The 18,999-nt window shown below is 31.6% G+C and overlaps 2 protein-coding genes across 2 annotated transcripts; both read right to left on the bottom strand.

Annotated features, from left to right (window-relative positions):
• Window positions 1–2,701: 2,701 nt before the first annotated feature.
• LOC131178703 (NDR1/HIN1-like protein 13) lies at window positions 2,702–5,121 on the bottom strand. The gene is made up of 2 exons (XM_058144127.1): window positions 4,970–5,121; window positions 2,702–3,700 (listed from the first exon to the last, which is right to left on the bottom strand). The coding sequence occupies exon 2, from the start codon at window positions 3,680–3,682 to the stop codon at window positions 2,861–2,863; it is 822 nt and encodes a 273-aa protein (XP_058000110.1). The 5' UTR covers window positions 3,683–3,700; window positions 4,970–5,121; the 3' UTR covers window positions 2,702–2,860.
• A 4,882-nt stretch (window positions 5,122–10,003) lies between these two features.
• LOC110652265 (probable inactive receptor kinase At5g10020) lies at window positions 10,004–18,641 on the bottom strand. The gene is made up of 3 exons (XM_058144118.1): window positions 16,870–18,641; window positions 13,505–15,049; window positions 10,004–10,894 (listed from the first exon to the last, which is right to left on the bottom strand). Exons 1-3 carry the CDS (start codon window positions 17,768–17,770, stop codon window positions 10,308–10,310), a joined length of 3,033 nt encoding a protein of 1,010 aa, XP_058000101.1. The 5' UTR covers window positions 17,771–18,641; the 3' UTR covers window positions 10,004–10,307.
• Between the last annotated feature and the right edge of the window lie 358 nt (window positions 18,642–18,999).

Here is an 18,999-nt window from a genome sequence, read left to right as displayed (position 1 = left end):
AATTATAAATAAATGTGTTCGTTAGTAAGTAGATGTGTCTGTTAATAAATAGACATATCCATTACATACAAACAGTCACAACTGTTTGGAAATGTATTACAACAGATGTGTCTGTTAATAAACAGACAAGTCTATTATACATAAGTGTTTGTTAGCAAGTAGATATGTCTGTTAATAAATAGACATATCTATTATATACAAAAAGTTACAACTGTTTGGAAAGGTATTATAACAGATGTGTCTGTTAATAAATAGACAAGTCTATACACATAACAAGTTACATCTATTAGAAAATGTGTCAATTTAAAATAAATAGTTGTATCAGTTGGAAATAGATAGATGTGTCTGTTTAGAAATGTGTCATGACTTTTCATTTTAATAAATATGGATGAGTTGTTTAAATTATATACACTACTTTTATTTCTTCTTCTCATTTTTCTCTTCTAATCTGTCTAAAAATCTGTTAGTACAAAAAATTCTTAAGGAAATCTTTATAGGTTGTTGTCTGTAAATTTCAGATTTTATTATATTCTAAAAATATATTGCTATAACCTTATAATAATCTAGTAAGGGTAATTAATACTTTAAAAATAATAATTTATTATATCTTAAAATCTATTTTACACCTACCGTCATAATGTATTTTTAATAGCACTTTCTTCAAATAAAAATATTAAATTTCAATAACCAAACACTCCCTAAACCACATCTTTACCAGTAGGGTTATGAATGTGATCCATAGTACAGCTTGACTTAGCAATAGGGTTATGATTGTGATCCACAAAATTGAGATGATTTTCCTCCTCATTTGTTGGATATCACACTGTTAAAACGGTTCATTTTGTTTTGTCTTTTTGTTTTTTTTTTTTTCAAATAATTAAATTAATTGAAAATTGAATTTAAATGTTGAAAATGAGCCTAACACTTATGAATTAAGAGGAAATGGGTCATGACTAACCTCATCCTAAGAGTTAGCGAAGAGAATATTTGTTCACTCTTACATGTGGCATAAATATTTTATCTCAAATTAATGTGATACAATATACTTACCTTACGTTTAAGGTGGTTCAATATTGAAGTAAGATAGATTTTGATAAAATGTAGAGAAAATTAATTGTATCTAATTTCACCTTAAAAGTTAGTTCAATAAGAGAAGATTTGTTTAAATCTTATATTAACATAAATACCTTATCCCAAACTAATATTGAATAACAGATTGATTATTTCATATCCTTTTTTTTTAATTAAAATTTTACTAATAAAATCTAAGAAAAACTTAATAAATCAAGTCCATTACTACACCCAATGTCAGTATATTTTTCAAATACACCTAGTTTAGGACTCAAATTATTAAATAAAAAAACTTGAAACAACATCAGAAAAAAGAATAGAAATAATAGGGCTTGAAGACTCGAACCATAACATAGGACTAACATATAATATAGTCACCCTAGATAAAAAGAAATGAGTTGCTACATTAGCTTGCTGCCGAATCAAACCAAAGTCCAATTCAACAACTTGTGAGAGTTGTTTCACGTCCCTTTTAACTACTAACCAATGGAGAAAAAAAATTGCCAACCTAATTGGTCAATAGATTTTGTTATTACCTTGTCAATTAAACAGGTTTTCTTCTTATCTCTATATCCAAATTATGAACGAAAAATTTCTTTGAAAATTTCTTAATTATATTTTACATTAATGATTTATTTGACCAAATCAGTAGATGAATTTCTTATTCTAGTGCTGAAAGTTGCCTTCTAACCACTTAATAATTGAAAAAAATGGCAATTGAAATGATATGAAGGATGCCGCAGTCTATAAATTAACAAATGAGCACAACGCATGCTCATAAAAACCATTATAAATCAAAATCTTCAACGTAGAAGCATTAAGGATGGCAGGTGGATTAGGTGTAATTAGCAGAAAGTAGTTAATTACTAAGCTCAATTTTATTTATTTGAACGACTTGGGCAGACTGAGTCACAGAGCTGTTGAATTTTTCTATTTGCATAATCCGTTTACATACGTAATCCTAATCAAGGATAAAATCATTAATGTCACAATAAATGATGACCTTTAGCATACACTCTAGGATAAAATTAATGCATTTCTCTACCAAATCTTGAACTAGTCTCACCTTGTATTTGTCACACAACTCAATATTTACATTTGAATCTATCAAATTTAATGTCTGTTTGACATTAAATTTAGAGAGTTAAAATTATTTTTTTGAATAAAAGTATCAGTATAAAAAAAATGGTTTAAAAAATATTATTTTATTATTTTACTATTATTATAATTAAAATTTAAATTTAATTTTAAATTATTTTTAATACCCTCTTATCAATATATTTAAAAAATAATAATTTTCTTCATAATCTATACTTAAATCTTTATAATTAAATTTTTAATTGAATTAACATCATAAATTTAAATATTCATTATATATATACTAAAAGAACATTGTCGGCCCAAACTTAATCTAGTAGTCAAGACATCGCTCACCCAAGATAATACTACGGGTTCGACCTCCCCTCAACAAACGGGTTTGACATCCCCCCAACAAAAATATGTACCTCTGACAAAAAAAAAATTTAAAAATAAAAAATAATGTGGAATCCAGAAAATGTATGCCACATCAGGAAATTAAATCAATATTTAATATCATATGAAATTCAATAACAAAAGAATAAATAAGAAATTAAAAAATAATCATATTTATATATCATTAATTGTATCCCTCAATTTTTTTTCTATGTAACAACTGACATGTATCCCACTACTGGTTATGGTCTTAGTCTTTTAAAACAAAAATTGTAAAAAATAAAAAAAAAAGTAAAAAAGATATTCCTCCTCCTTCCTACCACAGGTCAACCCCATAATCACAATCCTTGGACACAATTTTTGCGTTTGCCGTCAACTTATCCACCGTTACATCACAGTTAACTTTAACGGTAATCGTCCACGTCTTAACTGACCCCACCTTGATCTTTACAGGCGCCCTCAATTTCAAACTAAACGGCAGCGTTCCCTTATTTTCTCCGTCAATCAACGCCTTATGTACTGCACTCGTTAACTCAATCCCCGACCCCTTCAACGATGTCACAAACACAGTCACGTTATTGCTCGGCTGGTAAAATACCGGCAGCTTACCATTACAGAGCCTAACGTCATTGTAATATATATTAACTGAGCTTCCTGACCGGTAATCAATCCCGATCTTTTTGTTAGGGTTGTCGGCTCTAACAGTGACGTCAAATTCCGGCGAGAGAGAAGCTGATGAAGACAGATTGAAACCTTTAACGGATATAGAATCAATCGAGTACTTAGGAGCTTTAGGCCGGAATACAAGGTACAAGACACCAGCGGCGATGCCGGCGAGGATAATAAGGGTAAGAATGAGGCCAAGGAACCAGCAAAAACAGCAGCGGCAGGTGCTGCGACTAGGCTTCTTGCGAGAGAGTTTCTCGTAGCGCTTGGCATTTTCTGGAGGAGGGACACGATAGACCTGGTCCTTTGGGATCTTGATGACATAGGTTCCAGGTGGGGGAATAGGTTTCTCAGGCAAAGGAGCTGGAGGTTTCATGGGAGACTGTGGGTGGTGCTCCGAAGAGGATGGTGGCGTCGGCTTATACTCTGTAGATGATGGAGGCGAGTCACGGGGGTGGACTCTATCGGCCATTGTAAAGGAAAGCAGAACCTGCAAGAGGAAATGGAAGTGAGAAACACGGGCTAAGTAGGGAATGGGGATTGAGGGTTTTAAGTAGATAGCGTCCGCGTGAAACCGCGTAAGAGACTTCTCACACGACTCAGGGGCAAATATGGAATTATATATATATTTGTATTTAGTGAAAATTAAAGTACATAACGGGCAGAAGAAAAATTAGAGGCACATATGCTTTGCGTCTAATAAAGTATAAAAATCCAATAAAAAGAACAAAAATCATGGGCGGATCTTTTTAGGAAGAACTTAGTTACAAAAAATACATCATAAATTATGAAAATTTTCATTAAAAGATTACTAATAACCCACTCAAAATTAATCGTAAGAAATAATAATTCAGGTTTTTTTTTAAATGCAAAAATTAAAAAAAAATTAAATCAATTGATATAAAAAAAAACCTCCCAATGATTTATTTTTATTTATTATTTTATAAAATTATTTCCCTTTACTTTTTATTTTATTCTTTTTATTTATATAAAATTTATGTTCATTATTATATTTTGATAATTTATTATTTTATATGTTATATATTTTTTCCATATAATTTGAGTAGAAATTTTTTTTTAATCTCACTAATTTAATTATTAAGTTTGGCAAATTATATATATATTTAAAGTTTGATCGGAAATCATACTCAATGATAAATTTTTTATATTTAATTTATTATGAATTTAAAATATAATATATAATAAAATTTATATATTTATATTTTAAAAAATAAATTATAAATAAAATTCACTTACATCTTTTTCCGTATTTAATAAATTAAACGCGTAAAAAATGCTGACGTTCTAATGACAGCTAAGACTCAGTCAGCAAAGCAAAGTATTTGCAGGGAAAAGGACAAGACAGTGGGGTTAAGATGGTCTTCGTCCTTTCCTGGTTGGAAAAATTAGCTGAAAGCTAATTTAATCAAGAAATTAAGATTTAAAAAAAAAAATTACCATAAACCATAACAAGAAGATCAATGTGTGTGCAGTAAATTTGATGCATGCTTAATTACTAAAACAACAGAAAGTAATATCACAAATTTAAAATGTATTTAATTACAATTCAAAATTCAATTCATTTAATCGAATTTAAAAAATAATTTTTATTCATTGATTATTATGAGAAATATGGAGAAGATTAATTATTAAAATTAAAATTATAATTAAAAATAGCTAATTTGATGAAAGATTTTATAAGAAAACGAAGCTTCAAAGAGAGCATATTCATAAGAGAGAGTGCGAGAGATGATCATACCTGAAAAAGATGAAGAACTTGTAACTTAGGAGAATAGCAATGAAAGAGAGGGAACAAATAGAAAGAAGAGAGAAAGGAGGAGAGTATATTTATAGTTTGCAAAGGGGGGAGGAGTGGAAGAAGTAAAAGAATGGAGTACAGATCATTATTTGATGTCTCAATTAATAATATTTAATGAGATAACACACAAACGCTTGATTGCCTGCCTTGAGAAGTGGAAACAGTCAAACCTAATGAATCAATCAACCAATGTTGTCTTCCTGGTGGCTTCAATAGTTTTATAGAGAGGGACACTCCATTCTATACGAAATTACCATATTAGCCCTTTTCTTTATTTACAGTCATACTGCTTTTCGGCCTGTCAAATATTTTTATACCATCGAATTTATAATCCATCAATGCCAATCTCCACCTTCAAAATGTAGGATAGGAGACGGCAAAATTTTGAATTTGAATATTTTTATTTATTTATTTTAAAATTATTTATTTTTAAAATAAATAAATAAAAATATATCCCTCACTTTATATTCCAATTATATTGGGCTCATTTATACTTGTAATGAATAAAAAAGTTTATAATCCATAAATGAATTATTTAGCAATTTTGATTAATTAAGAAAAATGGCATTTTTGTGAATGTAGAGGTATCATAATGAGAAAAGAATTTCTTAATCATTTGTACCGCGTCCTTATCCTTACTTTACAAAAGCAACCAAACAACTCAACTTTGTAATCATTAGAGGCATGTACACACATTACACACGTTTCTCATCTTAGCAAAAAATTATTATTTAGCCGCTTTATGTTGACAAAATTAATTATTTATTTAAAGATATATTAATTATTTTTTGTTTTTAATTTATTTATTTTTAAATATTATTTAATGTAAATAAATTCTATAAAATTGTATAGAATTTGTTTATAAATTTAAAATTTAAACATTTAATTTAAATAAAAATTAATTTAAAATTTTTAATAATTAATTTTATAAAATTTATTATAATTAAATTAAATTTTATCAAAATTAAATTAAATTTTATCAAAATTGATAAAATTTTTAAATAAATTTAAAATTTAAAATTATATATATATATATATATATATATATATATATATATATATATATATGTGTGTGTGTGTGTGTGTGTATATTATATATATATATGTGTGTGTGTGTGTGTGTATTAAGTGACAAAATCATTGTATCTTATCAAATACCATTTTATTTTATTTTCTCTTCTCATTTATGTTTTCTCATTTTGTCAATATGATAAATATACAAACTTACATAGATACATACATGAATATAGGCATTAATAGAAAACAAACATTGACACATATAAACTCAGGCACAAACATAAACAGACACACGAACACAGACAAATACAAAAACATATGCAGACATACACAGATATACAAATAGATACAAACTTAGATAAAAATGGACATATACAAACGTAAACAAAAGAATACAAATATAAATACAGACACAAATATATAAAGATGTAGATAGATAGATACACACATAAATATAGATAGACACAGACATATATAAATGTAGACATACAAACACAAGCACAAATATAAAAATAGATATGGACACAAATATTTGTAGACATAGATAGATATCAAGATACAAATATATACAGAAATGGACAGACAGACATAAACACATACACATTATAGATGTAGACAAACAGACACAGATATAAATATGATATAGATATAGACATATAAGAATATAAATAGACAGACACAAATATAAATATAGACACAAACATAGATAAACAGATACAAATATAGACACAAGTAGATAGCCAGACACAAACATAAATATAGACATAAATCGCAAATACAAACATAGACATATACATATGTAGATAGACAAATATAGACATATATATGAGTATAGACATTTATAAACATAGACAATCAGACACAACACAAATATAGACACAGATGAACACAAACACATATATAGATAGACAAACACAAACACAAACAAACGACATTATAATGATTTTAAATGTTCATACTTTTAATTAAAAAAAGAAAAATACAAAAAAAAAACCTTGTGTTTTGCACATATGAAGGACTGTAATTTAATTTTTGTCAATTTAATACTTTGTGTTTTTTTTCGGTTAATAAATGTGGTATAAACCATTAAATATCATTAAATGATACTGACCTGGTGAACATGTAATACTAACATAGCAACACATGGTAGACATGGCGCTTACGTGGTGCTAATAAGGTACTTATATAACGCCCTGCACAAACCATTAGAGGAATTGTTTGCTTTGGCTCACCCTATTTGAGCCTCACGGTTTTATCCCATAGGTAAAATGAAAAATTTTCGAGGAGGTCACTCATCCTAAGATTTATCTCAAGAGAGCACCTTTAACCCCGGAGTTCTTCCAACTCTCCGGGCCATTCCACCATAAGGCACCTATAGTTATTTTAGTTTTCCCCATTTTAATGTATGATTCAGTTCATTCCTAGCCCACATTTAGTCAAGGTCTCAAGCGAGGCCCCGCTTCTAGCCATAGATTATTTTTCCTTACCGCACGGGATGTTACAGTTTACGTGGCGAATACATACGCTAACGTATGAATAATATATTATATAATTAATATTTTCATAAATATATTTAAAATAATATAAAACTAAATATATACCATTAATTAATAAATTTTAAATACTATATATATAATTTATTGAACTAATTTATTTAAACTTCTATTAACATTAAATTATTAAATTAATATTTAATTAACTTAAAATTAATTGAACTAAAATTTTTAAATTAAATGAGGCGGTAAAAAAAAACCAATAATGCTATGTGACCTATCAGTTTTTGTCTCAACTATTGTCCACCTGATATGGCAAATGAAACATAAAATTCGTGAATTAAGGGAAAGATGTAGGACATCATCCAAGTGGCATTTTTCATTTAATAAGAGATAATGACACTCATTTGCCACATCAAGTGGGTAATAATTGGAACAAAAACCAATGAGTCACATAGCAATACTGAAAAAAACTACACACATTCTCACACGTATATATAATCTAAGATATTAAATTAATTGGAATGTATATTTGTTTCTTTAAAATAATAACAAAAGCCAACTTTTATATCAACACAATTTTAAATTAATGAAAATTTTTGGTGAAGATGAAATTAAAATTTCAGTTTGGTGAAACAATTCTAGCATGGATGGCCGGTCAAATTACAGCTTCGATGCAGCTAATTATTAGAGGAAGGTGGCCATGGCTTCCTAAAAGGACCAACTGGGCAGCCAAACATGCGTTTTTGGACTGGCTTTGGCAAACTCTATATAGACAGGACCGGTTCCTTCTGGCTCATTAATCATTGCAAAAGCAACAACACCCCAAATGGAAATTACTCATTATTTGAAAATCCACCAAACTAGCCGCCTTTACTTTCCATTCATTCAAAATCCATGTCAGTCTTAGAAAACTTGTGGGTGTCCCTAAAATCTCTTTTCTTTCTTGACCCACATATTCCTACTTAATTTCATAAATTGATTCTATCTTTGACGGTATTATAAATTATCTAAATTAATATGGATAATTTTAATAATTCATTCTGAACTTATATGATTATAATATTATAATCTCTCAACTTAAAAATATAATAGAAGACTTTTTTAACTTTTAAATTTTACACAATAAAACCCTTTTGACTTTCAATTATCAATTTCCCAGTTAAATACTGATATGAATAAATTCAATGTGTCATTTAGTAAGTATTTTTCTCTCATATCTCATACCACGTGTAATGAGACTATCTTTCAACTTTACTAGTTGTATCTGCATTATCTTTTAAATTTATCATTTGTTATATTATTGTCACACAATTACTTCAGTGTAACACCATTATTATTTAAAACTACATTCTCATAATCCCGTTATATATATATATATACACACACACATATACACACACCATAGAGTTTTTAATCTTAATTTATCTATTCAACAATATAATTTTTTTTAATATTTTTTAAAATTTTTGTTAGTATATGTAATTTTTTTTATATTTTATTGTTAAAAAAATAAAAATATAGTTTCTTTAATTTTTTTTAAACAATATGCTATTTATAATTAATAAATATAAAAAAATTAAATCTATTAATAATAGTTTGAAAAATATTTAAAAAATTTATATTCCTGAATAGATAAATTAAGATTAAAAATTGTAGCTATGGTATATCTATATTATGGAATCATGAGAATGCGGTTTTAAATTACAGTGGTGTTACATTGATTATTTTATTATATTCATGTAAAGATGTGGAATAATAATGTTACAAATGATAAAATTGAAGGATAATAGTGTTACAAATGATAAAGTCGAAGGACAAAAGTATTACAACTAGTAAAGTTAAAAGATAATTTTATTATACGTGGAAAGAGAGATAATAGATAAATGCTGACTAAGTATTACGTTGAATTTATCTATATCAGTGTTTCATTGAGAAATTGATAATTTGAAATTAGAGGGATTTTGTTATGTAAAATTTAAAAGTTAAATGAGTTTTACGTTATAATTTTTTTTAAGTTGAAAAACCGTTTTATTACAATCACATAAGTTTAGATCTATTGTTGAAATTTATCCTTAAACCTACTACTACTATTATTATTATTAGAATAATACCCAAATCTATTTAAAACATATATATATATATATATATCAGAGTTGCTTTAAAGGTGGCAGAATGCAAGTGCAATCTGGGGGTGTTCTCCTGCATCTCGCTTAAGCCCTTTTTGCATGGGAGGCTCACAACTGGTTAAAAGTTAATGGATACTCTCGTATTCTACTTGAAATTGATTCTTTAATGCTTATTCAAGCTTATTGTTAGTATCACTGTGGATAGATCGTATTATCATACTGTAAAGTTTCGTTTTCGAGTCTTAGTAAGTGTCATTTATACTAAAAAAAAAAAAAAAAAAAAAACAAATATTCTTGCTCAAAGACAGAAAACACCAAAGGTTTGAATATGCAAATGAATTTGAATGGTGAAATAACATTAATAGAGATTAAATCACATTCACTAGATAGGGTTAAAAAGAATGAATTAACCCACCAACCTGAGGGGACAAATAACCTTGTTTCCTTTCCTGCATATAACAATACCTATCTATCAAATGCCATTATACACATCACAGGAACATCTGCAGCTTCAAAACACTAAAAGGTAAACAGACTAATTACAAGCAGTATCCCCCCAAAAAATAAAAAGAGAAAAAAAAAGGGGGGGGTCAGTGACATAGGCTAGAGTTAAAGCTTCTGCTCAATTTGAGAGACCTTTCATAATACTAACATTGAGAGATCTTCAGAAACTGAATTCATGTCAGGCCTCTCAGATGCTGGTAGGATACATCTTAGTCCCACTTGCAGCATTTCACCAAGAATCCTGGGTCCCTCCACATCTGGCCCATCTACAAGCAGTTTATCAAAGCACTCGCTGTATCGGTTTTCTTCAGCTAATAACCTCACCCAGTCTGTCAGATCAACTACTCCTGGGTCAACGGAAACAATCTCCCCAGAACTTTTTCCAGTTATGAGCTCCAACAAGATAACCCCAAATGCATAGACATCACTCTTTAATGATGGGCAGGGTTTACTTGAGCTAGCAAATTCAGGAGGCCTATAGCCAAGAGCACCAGCATTCAAAACTTGTTCTGCTGTGCCAGCTGATGTCAATATTCGGTGGAGACTGTAATCTGTGAGCAGTGGATTCATGTTTGGAGGCTCTAATAAAATGTTTGTGGATTTGAGGTTGCCATGGGGTATTGCTCTCTCATTGTGTAAGTAGTTCAGACATCGAGCAACATTAACAGCAATCCTGAGCCGATCATTAAGAGATAAAGATGGGAGTTTTCTTGGCTCTTTATCTGCACAAGCAATAACTGAGTTTTAAAAATAAATAAATAAATAAATAAATAAGATAAACTCCTGCACATAGGGGGAAAAAGTAAGACAGGGAAAACAAAATATCCACATTGGAGGTATGTGTTCTATAAATCTATTCCCATTGTCAAATGCGTGGGAATTCTTTTCTAGCCATCAGGATGTAGGATTACAGTTCAATCACAAAATAAAAGCCATTAGTTGTAAATAATTAGTGCAAACACAAGACTACGCCTATGCTATAGATATATCTTGGGTACACCAATGAGCTATATAAAATATGTTCATCATTCATCAAGGCAAATATACAAGCACAAAGAACTGCTAAAATCACTTACACAAACCCACCCCCACATTTATGAACTATCAATGATCATCAGGTATTGGCTTCAGGGAAGTGTTCAAATAGACTGAGGAAATATTCATCTTGCTGAGGAGAAGCAAAGAATATACACAGTTGAGATAAGGAGATCACATGAAGACAGACAAAGTAAAATTTCCACTTATCAAATGTAAATCAACTGAAGACAAACCATGGATGCAATCTGCAAATTCATGTGTGTTGCAAATCTAATCTCCCTGCTACTTCTTTCATGAGTTTATTGGGCTCTCCTACCTTTGTCTTAACTAATACAAAACCTTCCCACAAAATACTCTCTCCTCTTCTTCTCCCAAACCATAAATCCCAGTGGAAACTCACTCCAAACCAACCTGCAGTATTCATCTAGAGTTCCCAACATCCCTGCTCTATTCATACTAATAAAATACCACTATAACTCTTCAGATGCATGAAATTTATTTCTGGTTTATATTTCTACCACTCAAATATTAAATATATCTACGGATCAATTATTTGGAGAAGCAACCCAAACATGCAGCTTGGACTGCTGAACATACGGATCAAGCTGTGCAGGAAATTAATTCTAAAATTAGTGCCAGGAATTTAGGACTAATTTCATATTAATGAGAAAATTGGAGAGTTTTGGCTAGGCGGTCTCTAAGTGGAGCTCAATAATTTCTTCATGGACCTAGATGTCAATCATGTTTTCTTTTGGACACATCATTTTCCTGCTTGCTGTCAACCAAAAAAATTTTTGGATTTCATCTTATTAGATCATATCATCATATAGTCCTTTCCCTTATCACAATAAATACCCTTCTCATACACTTGGGGATTTTTGGTTCTCACTCTTCCCAATTGAGCCACTTCCCCTCTCACTCATTTCTTCTCTTTGTACTCTCTCTATGCACTACATTATCTTAACCTCCACTTCTTGTTGATGATACTTTGACAAACATTTAGGTACATACTAAAGTTGTTTCATTTACATTCCTTGCTATGGATTCTATTCTAAGCCCAGTAGCCCACTCACTCAATCCTCAGTCCTCACACACTTCAAATTCTTTGTTGAGCATTACCTGCGTGCAACACTGCCTCTGTATAATTACTCAAAGAACCACATCCTCAACAAGAAACAACGAAGGATCTGCTGCTAATAGGTCTAACTATAAGACATGAAGGTGCAGAAATTTATGTCCCCTTCACCAAATTTGGCTTCCTTTACTGATACACATATTTCAACACTGACCAATTAGTTTTGTCATTTAATCCCTTGATATTATGAGATAAAACTGTAAACTTCAGAACCACATCATCTGCAAATAAGGATCTCTCCATACTCTTCCCCCCAACCTAAGATTCATGGACCACAAAGCTTAAACCTTAAAACATATGGGCAGAAAACATATTGATGAAAAAGAACTCTCTTTCCAACTCTGTTTTTCTTCCTACTTGGTGCACCAATATTTTATGGATCCCAAATAAACAATCCAAATCACACTATTAGTCAGTTCAAGAGTTGCAATTAAAACTCTGCCACTATCAAGCATCTATCTCATTCTCCAAACTAAGGTTTCAAATTAAAGCTTCCCCTCCCCTTTAACCAAAAGATTACATCAGAAATTATCAAATAGAATAAATGTTTTGAGACATCTCAAAATGAAAAAGTGGACAAGGAAACAGTTTTTCTTTGTTACGAATCACAATCAACTTAGACATGTAAGTAATACAGTTTTTTACATGGTTCTGTTGCTATTTTGTGTTCATCACATTTTCATAAATTGATCATTGAATTTATTACTCCATTAATGCAGATCATGCATGCCAATTTTCAACTCAACCTGATATTTTCACAAATTGAACATGAATTTACTGTATTGTGAGCAAAATTCGTATATTACAAATGAAATGCTCAATCATATCCAATTGATTGTAAAAGGCTTATTGATTTTTCATACATGAAACTTGGATTCCTACCCTTTTTTTTTACAGATTCAATTAGTTGGGGGTAAACTGGATATGTGAGTGTGTATGGAATCCCTTCCCATTTTTTATAATTAAGAGCGAAATGATCAATAAGTGCATGAAACAAATAGATCTAACTGGTTGGGGATAAACTGATATCAGTCTAAACCATCTAAGAAATTGAACATTTCAGGATACTCACGTACAAAAGCACATTCCATCCATACATACACATCCCAAAAATGGTTTCTTACCTAAAAAAGTAAAAGAGAAAAAAATGGTATCTTACCTTGCAGATAGAAGGCCAAACATTGGGCATTAACATAGTTAGATAATATCATCTTCTCATGGTCCTTTGGGCCCCAGTAGTAACCCTGAACAGAAACTAAATTTGGATGTCTGATGTTCCCGAGTTTCTTTACTTCCCTTGCAAATTCCTTCCGCCCTTTTGCTATTCCCTCTTTTAACCATTTTACGGCCAGTACAACACCAGAGTCAAGTGTGGCTTTATATAGAGTACCATGGCAACTCCTCCCAATAACTTCTGCTGGAGCATGTGAAAGTTCTTCTGCTGTGAACACTAGGGAGCCATCAAACAGATGTAAATCTCCTGCCAATTTTTCTGGAGAATATACTTGGACACCTGGATGCTCTGAGGAAAGTTGGCTTTTAGAAGGTGAAGGATTTGAAGATGACAAATGAGACAAGGAAGGATATAATCCTTCATTTTTTCTTATTGATTCAGGATGATCAGTAGACTTCTGTAGAGCTGATGATGTGTCCCCAGGATGATATGCAGAGCCTAACTGTGATGATGGATGAAGACTTTGATGAAAACTAAATGATGATAATGACCTGTCCAAACTTTTGTTAATTGCTGAGGAATGAGAAACGGAAGAACGCTCTTGTGGGACACCTTCCTGTCCTTCATCCCCTTTTAAACTTCTCCTACCATGATTCTGCCAATGGGTCCTGTAGTAAATGGCCATGCACAAAATAGCGATTACAGTTGCAGTACCAACCATAGCAGTTATCAAGAAAACTTTCATAGAAGGTTTCATGTGAGATCTATGCTTCCTTAAAGTCAGCTCTGTAGGACCTTCTGGTGACAATGGCGATTTAAGAAAAATCAAGAAGGGATTTCCAGGATGGAAAGCTGAATCAGGAAACTGCCTCAAGTTATCAGGTACCACACCAGAGAGATTGTTATAAGACACATTAAATCCTTTCAACCCATCTGGAAGGTCCCCTGGAATGGTGCCTTTGAGTTTGTTGTTGGATAGGTTAAGAAAAACCAAGTTATGGAACTGACCGACTTCAGGGGGCAAAAAGCCATCTAAGGAATTATATGATAAATCAAGAGACATCAAGCTCAAATTTTGGGAGGAGCCTTGTATTTCCTGAACAGGGATTGAGCCAGTGAAATTGTTGGCTGACAGGTTGAGATCAGTCAATGTTGTTGAGTTGAAGAGGTTTGGAAGGAGGAACCCACTGAGAAAATTAAGGCTAAGATCAATCACTTTTAGTTGTGAGTACGTACCCAAAACTGTTGGAAGTTCACCATTTAATGAGTTTTTTGATATCTTGAGTGAAGTCAACCTCAAGAATTGAGAAGTTTGGTTTGGCAAACTCCCTGTCAATGAATTATTACTCAACTGAATATGTTCCGCATAATTTCCCCAGTTCTGAATTCTTGATATATCTCCTGAGAGCATATTATTACTTAGATCTATAATGGCACAGTGTCCTACAGTGGCAGGTAAGAAGCCTGTCAATTTATTTGAAGACAAATTTAGCTTCTTGAGAGTTGCAGAGGTGATACTTCTAACTGGACCTGCCAAAGATGTTAATCTTTAAAATTACAGGTAAAGAGATTATGGGAATGAGAATCTAAAATTCAAAGAAGATGCAACTTTTAGGAGCTAATAACTAAATCAATCAAAATAGAAAATCTGCACAGCAGCAAGGACAAAGAGAATTCATTATATCTTGAATAGGTTTGAAATTTCTGACAGCATAAAGACCTATTTTATACGATAATGCTTTTCATAATACTGTGGAAATTGCATTAAGCGTTATTTGTAGATCTATTGTAATGTTGAAGAGAAGAAAATATGGCCTGCTTTTTGTTCATTTCACATGTTCAAACACAAAAAGCAGGCCATATGTTCTTCTCTTCAACATTACCAGAGCTTCTAAAAATTATAATTAATGGTAATACAATTGAATAATAATTGAAGTATTGCAGCAATATATCACGCAAAGAAGTTTGACATTCACTCACCTATATATCTATATCTATGTAATTATCATTAAGCGGTGCTATGAAAAAGGTTTAATAAAAGTTGCCAAGTGGCATTTTCTTTCAAATAATGTGATTTTTTTTTTCTTCTTCCATGTGGCACCTCAAAACTTTCATATGCATTAAAGTAATTTAATAGTTTCTTTTATTTTTTACTCTATCTATACCAAGTTTCATTATTTCCATCACCTTTAGTAATGTTAATATAAATATAAATTATTGAAAACTCTTGAATTGCATGTCTACTCATTTTTCCTATTTCCATTAATAAACAGAGCAATTCAATTAAGCATCAATAGACTAATTTAATTTTATTGTTACTGATATAGCTCGCCCAAGACCGAGTCAAATGATCAAAAGGCTTGGTCAAAGAGTCAATTGGTCGGAGGGCTCGGTCAAAGAGTCAGCACAACGGCCAAAGAATTGAGAGGTTAAAAGAGACTCAGGTCGAGCATCAAATGGCTTGGACATTAAGATTAGGAGTCTCGAGCATTTGATGGCTTGAAAGATCAGTCAAAAGATCCGAGCAATGGCGAACTGAGCATTAGCTAAAGTTGGCTCAAGGAATAGGTTTAAAAGGAACGTGCACCTGATAATTGTTATGTCTGCCGAGAATTTCGAGAGCACAATTGAACAATTCGAGATTCCAAGAACTGCCTCTAATGGCTCTCAAACCTCCAGTCTATAAATATCAGAATGATAAACAAATCAAGTATGCTTACTCTACTAAAATTATTACTGCTCACTGCTTTCATTGCTCTCTAAACACCCTAGAAAGTTTTCTAACTTAAGCATTGGAGTGGCTGGCTAATAGGCCATTGACCTCACCTGTTTTCTTGTGTTACAGGTTTGCATCACTATCAAATTGGTCAAAGGAGACTCACAGCAGCATCAGTTATTTACAAAATGATTTTTGAAATTCAAGGATTAATTTTATAGACCATATAAAAAGGAGGCCTTCGCATATTTATTTCCATGCAAGGCACTTATAGATGTTGAATTAGTTTGGCCATTGTTATTTAAATATGATGCTCTTCAAAGAAAGATGGGATTCAATCACACAACCAAAATAAAAAAAAAAAAAGAGAAAGAAATGTAGTGTTATCTCTATTTACTATACTTTTGAACTTCTGATACATATATGTAGTTCAAATATTTGATGAATATTAAAAGCAGTGGTCTCTAAGTTAAATCATTTTTCTTTGTATACTTCTTTGTTACTAGGAATATTGCACTAGTTCTACTTCTGTTCCCCACAGCTATGAGATATAATAGAGGAGTCAGGGGGAAAAGTTAAAAAAGAAAAGGGAAACATAATGCAATTAAAAAAAAAAGTATTGGAATTAAAATACCTGTCAGTTGATTAAGGCTAAGATCCAGTTCAGTCAATAGCATTGATTTGTCTTCCAAAAGAGCCTCTGGTAGAGACCCTGACATCTGGTTACTTCTGAGCCTAAGAATCTGAAGAGAGACAACAAATTGAAATGGAGGTATATTACCATCTAACTGATTATTACTAGCATCAAAGACCTCTAAACTGTCAAAATATGGCACTCCATCATGAGCAAAGAGCTGTCCAACCAAGGCATTATGGCTTATATTCAAATATTGAATTGATGAAACAAAACTGGCATTCCCAAGTCCCAAATCCAATGAGCCAGATAACTGATTGCTGCTTAGGTCAACATGAACCACACTGCCCAACTGGGAAAGAAGTTTCATTATATCTCCAGAAAAGCTATTAGCCCTTAAATCTAAATATTTCAACCTCTCAAGACTGCCAAAACCAGAGGGAATCATGCCTTGAAAATTGTTTGAAGAAAGATTCAAAAGCACTAAATTCCTTAAATTGACTATGCCAGAGGGTAGAAACCCATGAAACAAATTGCACGAAATATCCAAGTACTCAAGGGACTCGATGGAACCAACATTTGAGATAGTTCCCATTAAATGGTTATTGGAAATTGACAGGTTTCGAAGCATTTTAAGGCCAGTAAGGACTGGGAAACTAAAGTTCCCAACAAGGCCCGCGTCATTTAGAGTAATGGAATCTACATTGCCATCAATGCAGACAACTCCATACCAGTTCTGGGGGCATCCATCAGAGGCCAAGGAATTAGAATCCCATGAAACAAGAACTTTCCCAGATGGGTCTTTCTCAATGCCTTTCTTGAGCTCCAAGAGTGCTTCAAAATCTGATTGTCCAAAAGCATTTACTAGCAGCAACAATAACACCAAATAGATTATAGGCATTGCTTCAGTACTTGTCCCAAGTCACAAACTTCAAAGAGAGGGGCAAAGGGAGTAGAAATTGGATAAAATGAACCAATTTGAATGAGAGATGAAGAGAAATTAAACCACTTTCTCAAAAGCAACTATTATAAATGGAAAGAAATCAACAATGTAATCGTAATCTATGCTAATTTACATGAAAATACAAATGCATTGGTCAAAAAATCAGGATAATTGGAAGACTACATCGAACCAAAGACCACAATAAAAGAAACATATAAAAATTAAGCTTCACAGCTCAAGACTTGACAAAATTATGAACCCATTTTCTCAGAAATGGAAAAAATAAATTCACCAAAACTTTTTGCACCACAAAACGAAGAAAGAGCAGAAACCCAATTGCGAATATCAAGAACAAAAGCGAATAACCAAATCAACAAAAAATAAAGCAGTAAAACATGACAAAAATCTACATCTTTTTATCAGTTAAAAGCAGCTCAACAAGGATGGGAGTTTCTGTAAGCAATGTGCACAATAACAAGTAAAAGAAACAACAATGCTTAAACAGAGAAACAAATGTTCACAGAAATACAATAAAGTTGTTGAAATAAAACGAGGAGAAGCTAAAGAACCTGACCAGAGATTCGCAACTAAGAAAAGACAATGTGGAGATATAAATGGAGGTCAGGTGGGTAGTGGGTACTGAAAAAAATAAAGAACAGTGAATTGACGAATAAGAGACCCAACAAACGTGCCAAAAATAGAAAACACATCAAGCGACCGAGACTCAGAGACTGAGAGTGAGAGTACAGCAAAAACCAGAGAGAGAGAGAGATGGAGAGGGTAGCAGTAGGTGGGTGCTAGCACCATTTTACATTATTATTTGCCAAATTGCAATAAGCAATAACTCCTAAGAAAGGGACAGATTCACTACTGGGTAAGTGTTGCATGCAAATGATAAAAATAATGATTTTGAGTTAGCTAAGCTTTAGCTGGTGAATTTGACTCGTAATTTTTTTCCCCTCTTGTCTCTTGTAGAGTTACAACATCGTACTGAACCCAATGCGTTGGTGATTGGTTTCTGTTATTAATTTCAATTGTTCCATAGCCAAACCGGATCTTATCAAGATTTTAAAGGATTTGGGTACTAGTGGTTAAATTTTACAGGTTGTCTCTGAAATTTAAGTGTCACAATAAACCTAATTTTGTATATAAACCTCATTTCGTAAAATAAAATTTTCAATATTAAT

The sequence above is a fragment of the Hevea brasiliensis genome, chromosome 1 (assembly GCF_030052815.1).
Source record: "Hevea brasiliensis isolate MT/VB/25A 57/8 chromosome 1, ASM3005281v1, whole genome shotgun sequence".
Lineage (NCBI taxonomy): Eukaryota > Viridiplantae > Streptophyta > Magnoliopsida > Malpighiales > Euphorbiaceae > Hevea > Hevea brasiliensis.
This window is presented reverse-complemented; position numbering and strand designations above follow the sequence as displayed.